Raw genomic sequence first — 16,011 nt, forward strand, 5'->3', positions numbered from 1 at the left:
TTAGGGAAACTAATTATCCACATTACTGTCTCTTCTTTGCAATTAAATAAAGTCTTTTTATTATGATATTTAAATATAAACATTTTATATGCAGCAGTTTAACTAGTACATGATTTTTCCAGCCAAAAAAAAAACCTTCATTTGGAAAGAAATCCTCAAAAGTGCTATCTAAAGACTAAAAGTGGGCTGTTGTTTTTTTAACTTTAACTTTTCTCCTTTTAGACTCCAGAAACAGTTTCCTGACTTCCTTTCTGGAAATGATTTTTGTTTCCAACCATATTGAGAATCCTTTTTTTTTTTTTTTTTTCCCATTTTCTCTCTCTCTCTCTGTCTCTCTCTGTCTCTCCCTCTCTCTCCTCTTGCTTTCTTGGTAATAGCAGGGAGGAAGGGGGGGCAGTGGGCACAGGAAAAAGGGAAAAGAGAAAATAGAAAAAGAATTGCATACCACTATGTCTGAATATAGCCTCTACTAGTAGATAATTCCATCTGATTTGCACTTTTGCCTTTTTATTTCCGTTTTTGGACACCTCCTTTATCATCCAGCTAACTGGGATAGACAAAGCACTGTTGGTGCCCTGAGCGACAGAACTCTGGTAGGGGGCTGGCTGTAAATTGACGTGGCATGGAAATTCTCCGCTAAGTTGTAGCAGCTTGCATGTTTCTCCTAAGATCAAGCCCAGCCTCCCGGAGCTGTAGCTTAATCATCATGGGTTCAACGACTTTACAGAAAAATGGATAGAAAAAGTCTTCAGCTCCTTTCTTTGGACTCAAATGTTTTCTTTTTGAGTATCTATGGTTTAGCTGAAAAAATCAAAGCAGTTAAGTCTGTAACTTTCTTTTTGCAGCTTAAACAACAGAATTTGCTGGTCTCCCTCCCCTATCCTGCAATTTAATTCCTTACAGATTTTGCCATGGGGTGCGGACTTAGAAAGCTAGAAGACCCTGATGATAGCAGCCCTGGAAAAATATTTTCTACCCTGAAGAGACCGCAAGTGGAAACAAAGACAGAATTTGCTTACGAATATGTATTGCTGGATTTTACTTTACAAGGTACTTTTTGCTTCTATTTTATTTGTTAAATGAAAGATTTCAGAGATAAGGGACTACTAGTTTTTTTAAGTGTTGGTTTGTGGATTTTTAAACTGTTCCTCATAATCAGATTGTACAATCAATCTAACAATAATGCTTTGTTTCTTAATTACACTCTGAAAGATTTTTGTTCTGTTTGGTTTTTGTAAATTTGGCTCATATGTACTTTATAAAATTAGAAAAACTGCTTGGAAATAATCCTTTCATTTTTAAATCAAATGCTTATTTGTAGAAGGACACGTGAAAAATGTTCGCTTTCCAGCCAAATAGCTCTAGCCTTAATGACAGTTTGTGTTTTGAAAAAGATCTGAAAGGCACAAAAAGGTAGCATGTAGGAAATATTACTTGCATCATGTGGAAGAGTATTTGCTAAGACAATTCTGAGGTTTCCAACTGTGTTAATGTTGTGATTGTGCTAGTCATTTGATATTTTTGACCAAACTAAACTTGAAGTTTGAAAATACACAAAAAAAGATAGTCTTCTGTAAGATACTTCCTTTGCTTGCCCTGTCCCTAACAGAGAAACTCCCTGTTCCAGAAAGTTGGAAACACAAATAAACAAGCCCAGATGGCAGCCCTGTGCAAGGGACAGAGGCAGCTCAACTTCACAAATACTTTACCTCACTTCTTTTGGAAACTTTACTGTACAATCGCATTGATAAAACTGAGTTTTTAAAAAGCAGAAATATATCTTTAATTACAGGGTATTAAAAATGAAATTGAGTGTCCTGCTTGCTGTTAGAATTTCCACATATCAGTATTTTAAGTTCTTATTACAAAGTTATGCTTTTAATTCTAATAAGCCGCACGTTTTATCAGTTAATAGAAAATTTATGCTAAGTAGATTATCATGTTGGATATTAATTTCTTTTCAACTTAAACACAAATTCTCCATTTTTTGGTTTGCTCTGTGAACAGTGCATCTTTGTGCAAGAAGCAAGAGCAGCCCATTTTTCTTTGTCAAAATCTGAGCTAGCCAGCAAGCAAACTCCCTTCCAGAGACATGCACAAAGTCTGTACATATACTTTTAACATATTTACATTTCCATTTTTACCTAAGGCTAAGGCTACCAAAGGGGAAAATGTCAATATTCTTAATTTTCTTTTTAATTATTAAAGTTAAAAGTAGATTAAGATAATGGCGATAATCAGAGAAGTAACTACTCAAATGAATTTTTTCTATACTTTTTCAAAAACCATCATTTGAGAAAATATTTGTGATGTGGTCCTATGTTTTCTCCATTGATTGTCCTTGTCAATTATCTTTTAGGACAAGTTTTTGTAAATCCACAGGATGCAAACACATATTTTCCTTAACCTCAAAACCTTGTCTATTCATAAAGTTTAGGCCAGAGCCATTTTGATCTGTGCTTTAAGATTTGCTGCACAACCCCCATAGGTTTTAAAGTAGCTTGAATTTTTTTTTTGATTTATTTCCTCCCAACAATGTTAGCAATCTCAAACAAATTTGTATAAATGCAGCCATCCTTGAATCAGAAGGATCTACAACTTTCTTCAGAAGTCATTTTGGTTTTATTATTCAGAAGCCCTTCTCTCTGTGAAAGGAGTAAAATTTCTACCTTCCACTCTAGGTGTTTGGAGGAGGTAATAGAGTATTACACTATAAAGTGTTAAGTATGGGCATAGTTTACAAATGTTAACTCAGTAAGCAGGCACGTATTTTAAAGTTGCACCTGGTTCCTATTTGGTCCAGGGGCCCAGTCTCCTGGTGTCCCTTTTCTCTACAATTCTTCCACATGTTTTTTGTTTTGTTTTGTTTTTGTCTTTGCCTTTGCCTTTGCCTCTGCCTCAGAAGCCAAGACTCTGTATCAGCCCAGCTCCACAAACCACCTTCCTCTCCTCTGTTGTCTCTGACGCCCACCTATTCCTCCAGTGTATAGAGAAGTGAGTCACATGGGGGTTAAAACATGCCAGCCTTCTTCGTTTAGTCCTGGCCATTCTGACCTGGGGCTGCTGTGAGGACTACTAAATAGTGGCATCTCTTGCCTCTCAGAGGCCACGTGCAGTGAGCAACCTTTCAGGAAACAAACTGGTCTAGTGACAGCTGTGTGTGCTCATGAAGAGCCTGTCTCTTACCTTGTTTTCCTCTGTTTTTCCAAACAGAGGACATGGGACAGAGAGTCAAGTCCCAGTGGGGCAAGAGGAGACCCTTTGATATTTCCAGTGCCCTGTGTTATGGTGGCTCCAGTTATCTTGAACAATTTATTGATTTTCCATTTAGTTCCATTCTCTGTGTGCGTGTGTGTGTGTGTGTGTGTGTGTGCCTTTCCCACACTTTTTTCTTTTTGGGGGTGGGTACTTTGAGCCATTACTTATATATCTCTATGGGAGAAATAATAGCCTAATCATTAAGCGCATAAGGCTCTGGAGTCAAGTTCCTGGGTTCTGAATCTAGGCTCTTTCACTCACTAACTTGGCAAGTTTATAAACTTTGCTGTATCTCAGTTTCCTCATCTATAAAATGGGGGTTCTGATGGTGCTTGCATAATAGAGTTATTTTAAGGATTAAAGAAGATTATACAAATAATCTCCTTGAAAAGGTACCTGGCATTTAGTAAGCATTTAATAAAAGTTAACTATTATCCCTCCTGGCTTTATGCCAGATCTACTAACCGCACTAGTGAGATTTCAGCACAATTTTTGTGATAAATTTTCTGGATTATTGTATAGTAATCTATACATGTGTATGTATGAGAGTATGTCAGTATATATATGAGTACATTATAGAGTTTCTTGGTGAAAAGTTAAATTAGCTCTGCAAATGATCCAGAAGGGTTGGTTTACCTTCTTGTGCAATCCCAGAAAACAATCTGAATAACCATGGCCTTAAGGATTTTTAGAGCATGTATAGCTTTATGATTAAAAAGAAATTTCTACAGTATTAAAAACCCAACGGAAGGACAGATGGTAACTTCCTTATTTGACTTTCTAATAGAATCATGTAAAACACATTGAGTAAAATTTTCCTGGCCCCTAGCTTGCTTTCTTATTATGAGAACAAGAAACTCTCATTGTCTTTTACCATCACTGTTACAGTAATAAATACATTGATGTATGGATTCTGTAGAAGATGCTGATAAGTAGTGAAAACACAAAAAGGAATAATACATAGTTTCTGCCCTCCAATATTTTATATTCTAATTGGTCAAACTGGACAAGCTCATGAGCTCCTCAAGGTCAAGAACTATGCCACATCCACCTTTGCACTGCTGTGTTTTGCACAGTGTTGGGCACATGACCAGTGGCCAATAAGTTGTGTTCAAGTAATGAATGAAAAATTGCGATACTAGATACAGGAGGTATCAGGAAAAGGAAAAATCAATTTTGAATAGGATAAGTTGGAATTCAAATTAGGACTTTAACTGAACCTGAAGAAAAAAATAGGGTTTATATAATCAGAAAAAGATTAAGAGTTTGAGGTACTTTCAAGGGCTATTGAAAGGAGAAGTGAGGGGGCGTCCCTGGTAGTGCAGTGGTTAAGGATCCGCCTGCGAATGCAGGGGACACAGGTTCAATCCCTGGTCCGGGAAGATCCCACATGCTGTGGAGCAGCCAAGCCCGTGTGCCACAACTACTGAGCCTGCGCTGCGCTCTAGAGCCCGCGAGCCACAACTACTGAGCCCGTGTGCCACAACTACTGAAGCCCGCCTAGAGCCCGTGCTCTGCAACAAGAGAAGCCACTGCAATGAGAAGCCCACGCACCACAACGAAAAGTAGCCCCCGCTCGCCGCAACTAGAGAAAGCCCGCGTGCAGCAACAAAGATCCAACTCAGCCAAAAATCAATTAATTAATTAATTAATTTAAAAAAGAAAGAAGTGAGCTAAGGGGGTGTTTAAAGGAGAAAAGCAGAAAATGAGGTTGGAAACAAATGGAGTATAGAATGTTCTGACTTGGAGTGGAATCAAGGAATCAAGGAGTGATTCCTTGATTCTATGGGGAATAAATAGCTGTAAAGGCTTTTGAACAAGTAACTGATAGATACAGAGAAGTATTTTTAGAAGATTAATGTGAGATTGCAGTGGGGAGAGATGCAAGTGAGGAGAAAAGTTGGAAGACTGCTTGTAGTGGTCAAAGCTAATGACGATGAGGACCTGCAGTAAGGACAGGATGTAGGGGGCACAAGTAAGAGACATTACCAAGGAGGGACTTAGCCTGTGGCTGGCTGGATATGAAGGGACAGAAAGAATGAGGAATCCAAGATGACTTCCCTGTTCTGAGCCTGAGTAACTGTGGAAATAATGATGCCTCTTACAGTATGGGGGGCGTCCCACAGGGAGTCAGTTGGTGAAACAGCAATTCCATTCCAGGCACGTTGCATGTGAGGTGGCTGTGGAACATCCTGGCAGAGAGAGTTACAGGTGCACGGCAGAGATGATGACTTCCAGGAGGAATTGAAGTAGATAAAGTCTTAAAGAGGAGAATATGGGCAGAGCATAAGTGTCTTGGGCTGAATCATCAGGCATATTTAGCCATACTTAGGACAACTCAACAAAAATGAAATAGAATGAGGATAATTGCGACTGTATAGCACCAGAGAACACAAGGAAAGGGAGGGTTTCAAAAAGCAAGAAATGGTCAGTAATCTTAAATACTAGAGAACTTTCAAGAATAATGAAGATGCAGCACTGACTGAAGAGAATGCATTTAAAAATCAACAAGAGATGAATAAAGTATCAGAAACGAGGGAAGGAAGGAAAGAAGGTCAGTCCAGCTAAATTTTCTATGTCTGTCTGAATCTAACAAGTTCTTGAGTATTTCCTCAAGCAGTCAAAAGATTTTCAAATGTAAAGTGCTATGTAAAAAGAAATTTATAATAAAGATGACTAAATTTACTCAAGCATCAACATAATCTCTGTCATGGTGCCTAGCCCAAATTCCTACCAGGTAAAAAAACTGCATAAGGACTTTCCTTTATTTTTTATTTATTTATTTATTTTATTTATTTATTTTTGGCTGTGTTGGGTCTTCGTTGCTGCATGCGGGCTTTCTCTAGTTGCGGGGAGCGGGGGCTACTCTTCGTTGTGGTGCGCGGGCTTCTCACTGCAGTGGCTTCTCTAGAGCATGGGCTCTAGACGAGCAGACTTCAGTAGTTGTGGCACATGGGCTCAGTAGTTGTGGCTCTCGGGCTCTAGAGCACAGGCTCAGTAGCTGTGGCAAATAATAAAACTTCACAATTTCAGACTGTTGGGGGAAAGAAAGATCCCATTCTGACCTGGGGGAGTAGGGAATCTCTGAAAATAGCAAACAGTTGACCCACTTAAATAAATATTGATGTTGGGAGAAAATACATTTCTACTGGCAATCTACGTTATATTGGGGTTTTTTCTTATATCTGGGTGGACATTTATTCTTTTTTTAAAATTTTTATTGGAGTATAGTTGCTTTACAATGTTGTGTTATTTTCTACTGTACAGCAAAGTGAATCAGCTACACGTATACATATATCCCCTCTTTTTTTGGATTTCCTTCCCATTTAGGTCAGCACAGAGCATTGAGTAGAGTTCCCTGTGCTATACAGTAGGTTCTCATTAGTTATCTGTCTTATACATAGTGTCAGTAGCATATATATGTCAATCCCAGTCTCCCAATTCATCTATTTATTCTTTGAACTAACACTTACTGAGCACCTACTGAGCTCAGAGTGAGGAATAAAGTCTAGTCCTTGACTTCTGTGAACCTGCATCCTAGTGAGCATCCTGCTGAGGAGCCCTGATGAATAATCATCTATTTACAGTGCATACATTCTATGCTGTGATACAAGCTTTGCTAGAAGTCTGAGAGTTATAGAAGCAGAAAGAAGAGCACCTCCACCTGATTGGTGGGATCCAGAAAGACTCCTTAAAAGAAGTGCCACCTCATCTGATCTAAAGAATGAGTGAGGCTTAGACAAAGATTTATATCCAGAATATACAAAATACAACTGAAAATCAAAAAAGGAAAAGACAACCCAATAGAAAAATGGACAAGGAACTTGGACAGGTGGCTGATGAAACAGGAAATCTAAATGGTCAATAGACATATGAAACCGTGCTCAACCTCATTAGTAATCAGGAAAAATTCATGTTAAAACCACAGTGAGAAACCACTACAAATCATCCAAAATGGCTAAAATGTCAAAAGACTGCTCATACCAGGTGTTGGTAAATTGGTACAACCATTTTGAAAAAACAAAAAATGCTTTGTCATTACCTAGTTAGTGAAGATACATATACCCAGTGGAAGCGTGCACACGCATGCACCATGCAGCACATACAAGAATGTTGATAGAAGTGCTATTTGTAATAACCCCAAAAGTGTGAACAACTCAGAAATCCACGAACAAGAGACTGGAAAAATAAATTGTGGTAAACTCATACAATGCAACAGTATACCCCAGAAGTGAGCCAACTTATCCTGAAAGGGGCCAGGTAGTAAATATTTTAGGCTTTGTGAGCCGTGTGGTCTCTGTCACAACTACTCACCTCGGCCAGTGTAGTGCCAACATACCATATGCAACAAAACAGGCCGTAGGCAGTACTTTGCTGTCCTCTACTGTACTGCAATGAAAACGAACAAACTACAACTACACAAGCTGCCCAAGATTAATCTCACGACCTTAATGTTCAGTGAAAGAAAATAGACACAAAATACTGTATGATTCCATTTATATAAAGCTCCCAAAATTGGCAAAACTGAACTATAGTGTTTGCTTGCATTCTTGCATAGTAAACTAAAAAGAGCAAGGAGTGAGGACCACAAAAGTCAAGGTAAAAAAAAAAAAAAAGTCAAGGTAGCACAGAGCAGGAGAGGGGGATTGTGATTGAAACGGGCAGGAAGGGAGGCTTCTGGCGTGCCCGCCATTTTCTGCTTTTTGAATGGATGGTGGTTACCAAATGCTGGCAGTTTTAAGTATGTTTTGTGCACCCCGTTTGTATGTTACATTTCTACCCCCACACAAGATGTTTTTAAAGGTTAAAAAAAAAAGGCTGAGTAAGGAAGTGTGGGTAAGGCAAACAAGGCTGAAAGACAAGCTGTACAGACTCAGAAATGAGAGAAAATCTCATGGTTTGTCTGGGAACTACAAGTAAAACCGAACAGGCAGAGTGCAGCACATGCAGGAGGCAGCGGTGAAACACAAGGCTGCAGGAGCTTTAATGGTCATAATGCGATCTTTCGCATATCTGCCTGTAATAATGAGCTCTGTCGTCCCTTGGAGTTTGAGTGCATTTCAAAACCACAGTTGTATTACTTCAATTAAATATATTAATGAGTGACTACAAAGATGGCACCTTTATTGAAAACATAAAATGTTATGTAATTTGGACGTTATTTATATAGTAGTTTATCTTTCTAAGTAACTTAAAACATTTTGATAAGTAGAGTAAACCAGATACTCCTTTTAATATCTGTACATTAGATTGATTAACAATTTATAGTAGTCAAAAGCTTTAGCTCAGCTCATGTCTGAATTTTCACAAATTCTGAATTAACAGTGATGCAAATCAATGAAGCTTTACTTTCCTGTCGGTGCTCGGATGTACTGGCTCTGGAGTCATTCTGTCTGGTTCAATTACAGCCTTACCGTTCACTAACAATTTGGGCAAGTTATCAAATCTCTCTCTTCCTGAGTTTCCTCATCTGAGAATAATGATAATATCTGCCTTGTGGAGTTTTTGTAAGGGCTAATTAAGGTTAGGCATGTAAAGCACTTTGCATAGTGCCTGGCGCAAAATGTGTACTTGGTATATGTTACTTATTATTTTTTACTATAATTGCTAGATATAATATGGAGTTTGACAGTCTGTTCCCTTTTGAAAATATGGTAAAATTGCTTGCCAGTGTTTGTACATCGTGCTTTTATCTGAGGAAACAATGTTTCATAATTATTTCAAAAATACATACCAATCTTCAGAAGTAAATTGGTGGAAAGAACATATACATGTCTTGGACTGTTTTCATAGAGTTACATCATCAGAGCAAACCTTTTGGCATTGAGTAAGTTCTTAGCTTTTTACTAGAATGTGACTTTTTTCTATTTTTTTTTTTTTATAAATTTATTTGTTTATTTATTTTTGGCTGTGTTCGGTCTTCGTTGCTGCGCGCAGGCCCTCTCCAGTTGCGGGGAGCAGGGGCTACTCCCCGCTGTGGTGCGCGGGCTTCTCATTGCGGTGGCCTCTCTTGTAGAGCACGGGCTCTAGGAGTGCGGGCTTCAGCAGCCGTGGCTTGCAGACTCAGTAGTTGTGGCTTGCAGGCTCTAGAGTGCAGGCTCAGCAGCTGTGGCGCACGGACCTAGCCGCTCCGTGGCATGTGGGATCTTCCCGAACCAGGGCTTGAACCCGCGTCCCCTGCATTGGCAGGCGGATTCTCAACCACTGCGCCACCAGGGAAGCCCTCTATTTTTAAAATTTGATATTTGTCTATGAAGCTTTTAAGCAAAGGACCATAAAAAACTCTACTGATATTTTATTTTGGAAACTATGAGGATAAATGATAGACTTGCTTAACCTTCAGCACGTTTCAGTTTTAATCAGAAAAGTCCACTCTGCATGTATATAGTTTTCAAAGCAGCTGCAAAATACTTTCCTTCACCAGTTCTTCACAATAGCCTTGTAAGGTGTAATAAAGCTTATACAAATCGTGTAGCATTGATTGAACGGCAACCAACCCCACCCATTAACGCTGTCAACAACACCATTTGTTCCTTCTCCCAAGGAACTCTCAGCGGCTGGGGAGCTAAGAAGAGCAAGATGGCTTGCAGCTGCTGCTAACTGCCTGTGCTGTTCAGTTCTAGCCAAAACAACCACACCTCCCCCCTAATTTCCTGTGTTTAAAAAGTAATAGAGTCTCTGATATTACTGCCCCAGTGTAAGGACATCAAATCAAAGGCTTGGCTTCAAACACCAAGCCTATCGTGGAGACATAATTATTCACTCTGGTGAGCGCTGATGAAAATGCCTCACTCTGCGTGCACAGCTTGCCCCTTCCTCACCTCTCTAAGCTGAATCAGGCTGCCAGTCTCTTTTCAGCACAGTTTAAAACATTATTAAGAATCGAGGGGATTACCTGAAGGGAAGTTCTCAACAAAATTCCCAGATTTATTTCACCTTTCCTTGTTCCTAGGTTTACCTTTCTTGAATGACACTGGCATGTTTAAAATAAATCACAATGTAGGATAAGAAGGACAATTTGTCAACAGAATGAACCCCAGCCCTCCTATCACCATCATCCTCCTGTCCCCACTAATGAGGAAGATTTGGATCACTTTCTGTGTCCTAGGATGCTGAACACTGTCTAAGATGGTCTGGGTGGCCTGGCCTGGACCTGGGCAGGCTCTGGGGTCTGCAGAATCCCTGGGGCGACCCAGAGGAGAAGCTGCAAACCAACAAGACATGCGCCATATTCAGCCTTTAGACAGGTCTCGCTTGGTGTGTATAGTGTTAAGATATTTGAATTAACTGTCACTTTTTAAAGTTGGGAGATATTACATAGAATCTGGATTTGGGGGTTTTCTTAAAAAAATAGAAGATCCAGCAACACTGGGCCCACATGACCACATGGCAGCACTGGACCAGGGCTGCTGCACTCTTGGATGAGGTATTAAGTCTTCCCCAGGTCCCTCCTTCAGCACAGCCCCTTTCCTTGTTTTATCAGGCTGATACCTTTGGACATTTGAGTCTGGGGCTCAATGGAGCAGATCAGCGTGAGTTAGGGACTGTTATTTGGAGTGAGTTGGTGGGGGCGGGGGAGGGGGACACCTAATCTATAGGGTGAGTTAGGGACCTGAGATCTAGAGCATGAGTTAGGGGCCTCTGATACAGAATTCTACAGATGGGGAGCCAGGCTGGGCTTTTGGAATAAATCCAGATCTCTACAATGATCTTCCTGGAGATTTTTTTAAACCAAAAATGACATCTCTGAGGGCAACTTCATTCGAAACTGTCTTTCTAAGCTGGGCCACCAACAGACAGGCACATCACTGATATTTGAGTGTTTACTTTGTACCAGGTCCTGGGCTCATGCTTTACAATTACTATCAAAGCATCTCTATGAAGTTAATACCATTGTTTGTCCCTGTCTCAGAAAGGCGAATTAACTTGTTCCAGATCTAGTAAATGGCATGAGTTGAGCCCAGGTGATTTGCTTCCAGATCCTAATGCTCTTAGAATAGTGTGCTGCCTCTCATTCCACAGGGGAGGACTTTAACAAAGCAACCAATAGTTGTATAGCACATGCTACATGCCAGATACTTTCTAGGAGCACATATAAATTTATTTAATCCTAACGACCCTATAGAGTAGACTCTACTATTACTCTTACCTTGAAGATGAGGAAACTGAGGCATGTGGGTGCAAAGTACCTTGCCAGGCTAGTAAGTGGCAGAACTGGGATTTGCATCCAGGCATTCTGGTCCGAAGGTCTTTTTTTTTTTTTTGGCTTGTAGGATCTTAGCTCCCCGACCGGGGATTGAACCCCGGCCCTCAGCAGTGAAAGCAAGGAGTCCTAACCACTGGACCACCAGGGAATTCCCCCTAGAGTCTATTTTCTAAACTACTGCTCCATGAGCACCCTGGAGCTCTGTTCACTGAATATGTTAATGTTACAACCAATTTTTCATTCATTTGGTCCTTTAACAAGTATTTTTCAAGCACTTACCGTAATTGCCATGTCTATGCCGAGTGCTATTTATCGAAAGACACAGACCTCCAATAGAAGAACATGCTCATTTGAGACAGTTGAATAACTAATGTAAAGCACTGAGCCCAAAATGACATGATCTTTACAAAAACTTATGTGTAAGATGTGCTTATTAGTACTGATGTACAATTTTTTTTTCTCCCTTTGTAACTTTCCTGGATTTCTCAGTTTGTAATTCCTCTCAAAACTTCTGTGTGTGTGTGTCTTTGTGTGTTTCAGGCATTAACATTTCTTTTGCATTGAACTCAAGACAATAACCTTACTTTATTGAGAGTGCAAGAGGATGTAGATTAGACTAGAAAAGCTGGATTTGTTCCACTGACACAAAATTTCTCTGACATCACCAGAGAACAAGGTGTTCCTTAGAAACACATTCTCTGCCTGAACAGGAACCTCTTTAAGCACCAATGTCCTTCTGTTATAACTATCTTCTTGTGATTCTATTTAACGTGTTACAAAATTCTACCTTTGTTTTACAACAAAGAAACAATAGAACAGAACGGAGGGAATGATTTCATTATCACTATCAATCGGACCAATGAAGTGTAGAAAGTCCTTTAAGAGACCTCAGGCTGTAAAGTTTTTACAGTTCTTTTATCTAGTTTTATAATTCATTTTATTCCCTCTGATGTCATCTGTACCCCTTGCTGCCATCACTGTGTCCTTGCTACTTCTATCCCAGTAGGGGTTCCAAGCCTCTACCAAAAGACTTAGCACTAGACCTGAGATGCTTTTAAGTTGTACACACAAACACAGAACTAATAACATTGAATCTCATAGTCAGAAAGCTGTGCCCTTTTCAGTTCTTTTTAAGCCTTCCAATCAGTTTGGAGTTACTATGTCTTTAACACCTCTCTAATGGCTAATTCTCCCTTTCAACAAAGAGAGAGCGGGGCTGTGGCTCAGTCCTTGGCAGATAACAGTATCCAGCTAGAATTTGATAAGTATTTTCGCTTTGTTGTATTTATTCTTATGTAATTTTCTACTTATGGTAAGTGATTCTGGTTTTATGCCCTTAAGGAGTTCTCAGTCTAACAGCAGAGACAAACACATAAACAAGTATCTATAATACAGATTGATAAGGGAACTAGTAGAATGCACAGCACAGAGGAAGGAATGATTAACTCAACTTGGGGAGCAGGAAAGGAAACGAAGTTCTGGCAACATGAAACAGTGTGCCAGGCTCAGGAACTCCCGTGGTTCAGTCCTGCCAAAGCGAGATGTACAAGAAAAAGGATGACAAGAGTGAAAGCTGAATAAGTAGACAGAGGCCAGACTATGAAGGTTCTTTTGTATCATGCTAAGCATTTCCATTTTCTACAATAAGCAATGAGATTCATTAAAAGATGGAAATTTTCTTTAAATTTTTGTAGGATTAGTATATAGTTCTAAAAATAAGTTTAGGCTATGTTTCATTCCTTAGTCTTAACAGTTTATTCTAGTTTATAGTTTTTTAGTTCCTTTGTTTGGAAATCAGGGTTGATAGTTAAAATACTAAAAAAGTAAGACCAAATGAATCACGGAGTGATTGCCACACAACCGTGCAGAACTGGGTCATTTTGCAATGAAATCCAGCTGTTTCTTCCAAACCCAGGATCAGTCTCTTTGTTTTTATTCCTATTCATAATGATGAAAATATATTGTAGGTTAGTTTAAATCCAAAAGAGGATGAAAATTTGAGTAAATGGATTCATGCTGGTTTATATAACTTTTCTTTGAGTGCTTTATTTTCACTTGAGAAGTTGGCATGAACCCACGTGAATCCAAGTGGTGGATTTCTGTTCCATCACGTGGATATTAATGTAAGAGGAGGTAGGGATTTCCTCTGACCCTTCTTCCTTGTCTGCTTCTTAACCTACTTCCTGTGTTTGGGCAATTAACAGCAGCTATTTGCTGGACAGCACTGACCACACTGACAGAAGGCCAACAGCCAGCACTGCCCCTACCTGGAGTTCATTTCATATGTTTTGTTATTCAAGAGATAGCCAAACTGCAGCTCCATTTCTAGTTATTAAGTCTTGGTTGTTTTCCAGAAAATGAGAAATATTGTCACAGAAAATGAAGTTGTTTTTAAAATTAATACTGCTAGAACATTCATTTTCCCATATAACACACCCTTTTCCTTTTACTAAAAACTACACAGATTGTACTATTCTATAGTTTCTACAGATTTGCCCTGCTTCAAAGGAATGTTTCAACTGCATATCAATTTTGTGTTTAAATTTCCTGTGTATTTAGAATTTTTACTTATTAAGAAGAACTTCTGGTTGCCTTTACTTTTTCAATTTCTTTACTCAAGTATTTATATAAGTGCCATAAGAAACCATATTTTTAGTTTCCCAGAGAAACTTAAAACACGATGTTTTTGAAATGTAATTAGAAATAAGAAAGCACTTGACAGGGACTTCCTTGGTGGCGCAGTGGTTAAGAATCCGCCTGCCAATGCAGGGGACATGGGTTCAATCCCTGGTCCGGGAAGATCCCACATGCTGCGGAGCAACTAAGCCCGCGAGCCACAACTACTGAGCCCGCGTGCCCTAGAGCCTGCATGCCGCAACTACTGAGCCCACATGCTGCAACTACTGAAGCCCACACACCTAGAGCCCGTGCTCCACAACAAGAGAAGCCACTGCAATGAGAAACCTGTGCACTGCAACGAAGAGTAGCCCCTGCTAACCACAACTAGAGAAAGCCCATCGTGCAGCAATGAAGACCCAACAGAGCCAAAAATAAATAAAATATTTTTAAAATAATAAAAAAATTAAAATGTGCCTTTAAATAAATAAATAAATAAATAAATAAATAAATAAAATAAAACTGCCTTATTTGAAAAATATATATAGGGCATTGTATTTCTACTTTAAGACATATTGGTAATACTATATATCTGCCAGCTGCTAAGATTCCTTTTGCTTTTTCTGAAATTAAATTAGAAAATATATAATACCTGTTAGTATAACTTTATTTGAGATTAAATCATATGGATATGTTTCCTATTCATTAGTATTATCATACGTAGATAGAAATAATATGTAATTCAACTTTATGAATGTGCAAATCTCTCTTTGCATTTGATATTTCAGCTTCGCCAAACCCAGAAGTAATCAAGATAAATTCAATTCTGGATATAGTAACAAAAGTGGAAGACTACTATCTTAAAGGATATATTGTTGGGGCTATTCATCCTGTTATACAACCTGTTGGGCAGCAAAACCACCTGCCTGCAAGTTACCTATACAGGGTGGTGCTATCGCGCTTGAAATTAAGGTAAGCCTGACGCTCCAGAAAACTGTCATACTAAGAAGCTGTTGAGAGAGACAGTTTTCTTTGGCTAAAAGGAAAGCAAGTTTGAACAAAGTGATGGAGAATAAAGGATAATTAGGGGTTTTGGCTTAAGGCACATTTTCCAGCAGTTGAACCTTGATTAGGAGAAGGAAACTTAAATCTCCTTCCTTAAAACTTCTCATAGATTTAGCCCCTTGCAGACAAACAGGTCCTAGGTAAGGATGTCAATGAAAAAAGGGAAAGGAAAATAGACTCAAGAAGCACCTGAAAGCTGGTATAGCAACTTCAGCAGATGAGGGGGTATCAATTAGCTACATCCTATCACTGGGCTAAAAGAGCTGACTGAACAAGTCCACTTTCACTGAGCATTTTTTTGAACTGTCCTGTATTGTTTTATTAATAATGGCAACAGAAACTATCTTTAACTTCCAAAACTTTTACAGCCAAAAGGCCTACATGCCAAGTTCTCACAAACTGGATAGATCTCTTATCAGCTTTTTCCAAAAAATAGGATGGGAAAGCCAGAAAGCCATCCATTTTAGGTTCTTTTTTAATAGCTGTTTTTCCAAACAATACTACAAACGTTTTTGCCAACCAAGCTTGTATGTTTCATAATATTCAAAATACTGTTACTCCTTCCAATGAAGAATGAAAATAACCAGACCAATGTCTTTGATTAGCACACTAAATTTTTTTTACACAACTCTTCAACTGTATCAAAATCATCTCAAAGACCAGGGTAAAAACTGTGTTTTCTCTTTAGAGCGATTTTAACTATGAAAGGGCTAAGCTGAGAAGGGAAAAGAGAGAAAACAGGAAAATTGGGAAAAAAAGAAGAGGCTTTAAAAAATCCCAGATGTGCTTTTTAGGGACACTGTCTGCTACTGAGTAACTAACTGCCCGCCTACACATGTCTGAGAGGGCATGTACACAAGCAGCTT

The 16,011-nt window shown here is 39.1% G+C and overlaps 1 protein-coding gene across 1 annotated transcript in view; it reads left to right on the plus strand.

Moving 5' to 3' along the window:
- Positions 1-395: 395 nt before the first annotated feature.
- Positions 396-16,011, plus strand: part of RFTN2 (raftlin family member 2) — a 64,365-nt gene continuing 48,749 nt past the window's right edge. Inside the window, exons 1-2 of the mRNA XM_068544721.1 lie at positions 396-1,050; positions 14,869-15,052. Coding sequence (XP_068400822.1) covers positions 912-1,050; positions 14,869-15,052 — 323 coding nt within the window. The 5' untranslated portion in view covers positions 396-911. The remainder of the gene's footprint in view (positions 1,051-14,868; positions 15,053-16,011) is intronic.

This window comes from Eschrichtius robustus, chromosome 5 (assembly GCF_028021215.1).
Source record: "Eschrichtius robustus isolate mEscRob2 chromosome 5, mEscRob2.pri, whole genome shotgun sequence".
Lineage (NCBI taxonomy): Eukaryota > Metazoa > Chordata > Mammalia > Artiodactyla > Eschrichtiidae > Eschrichtius > Eschrichtius robustus.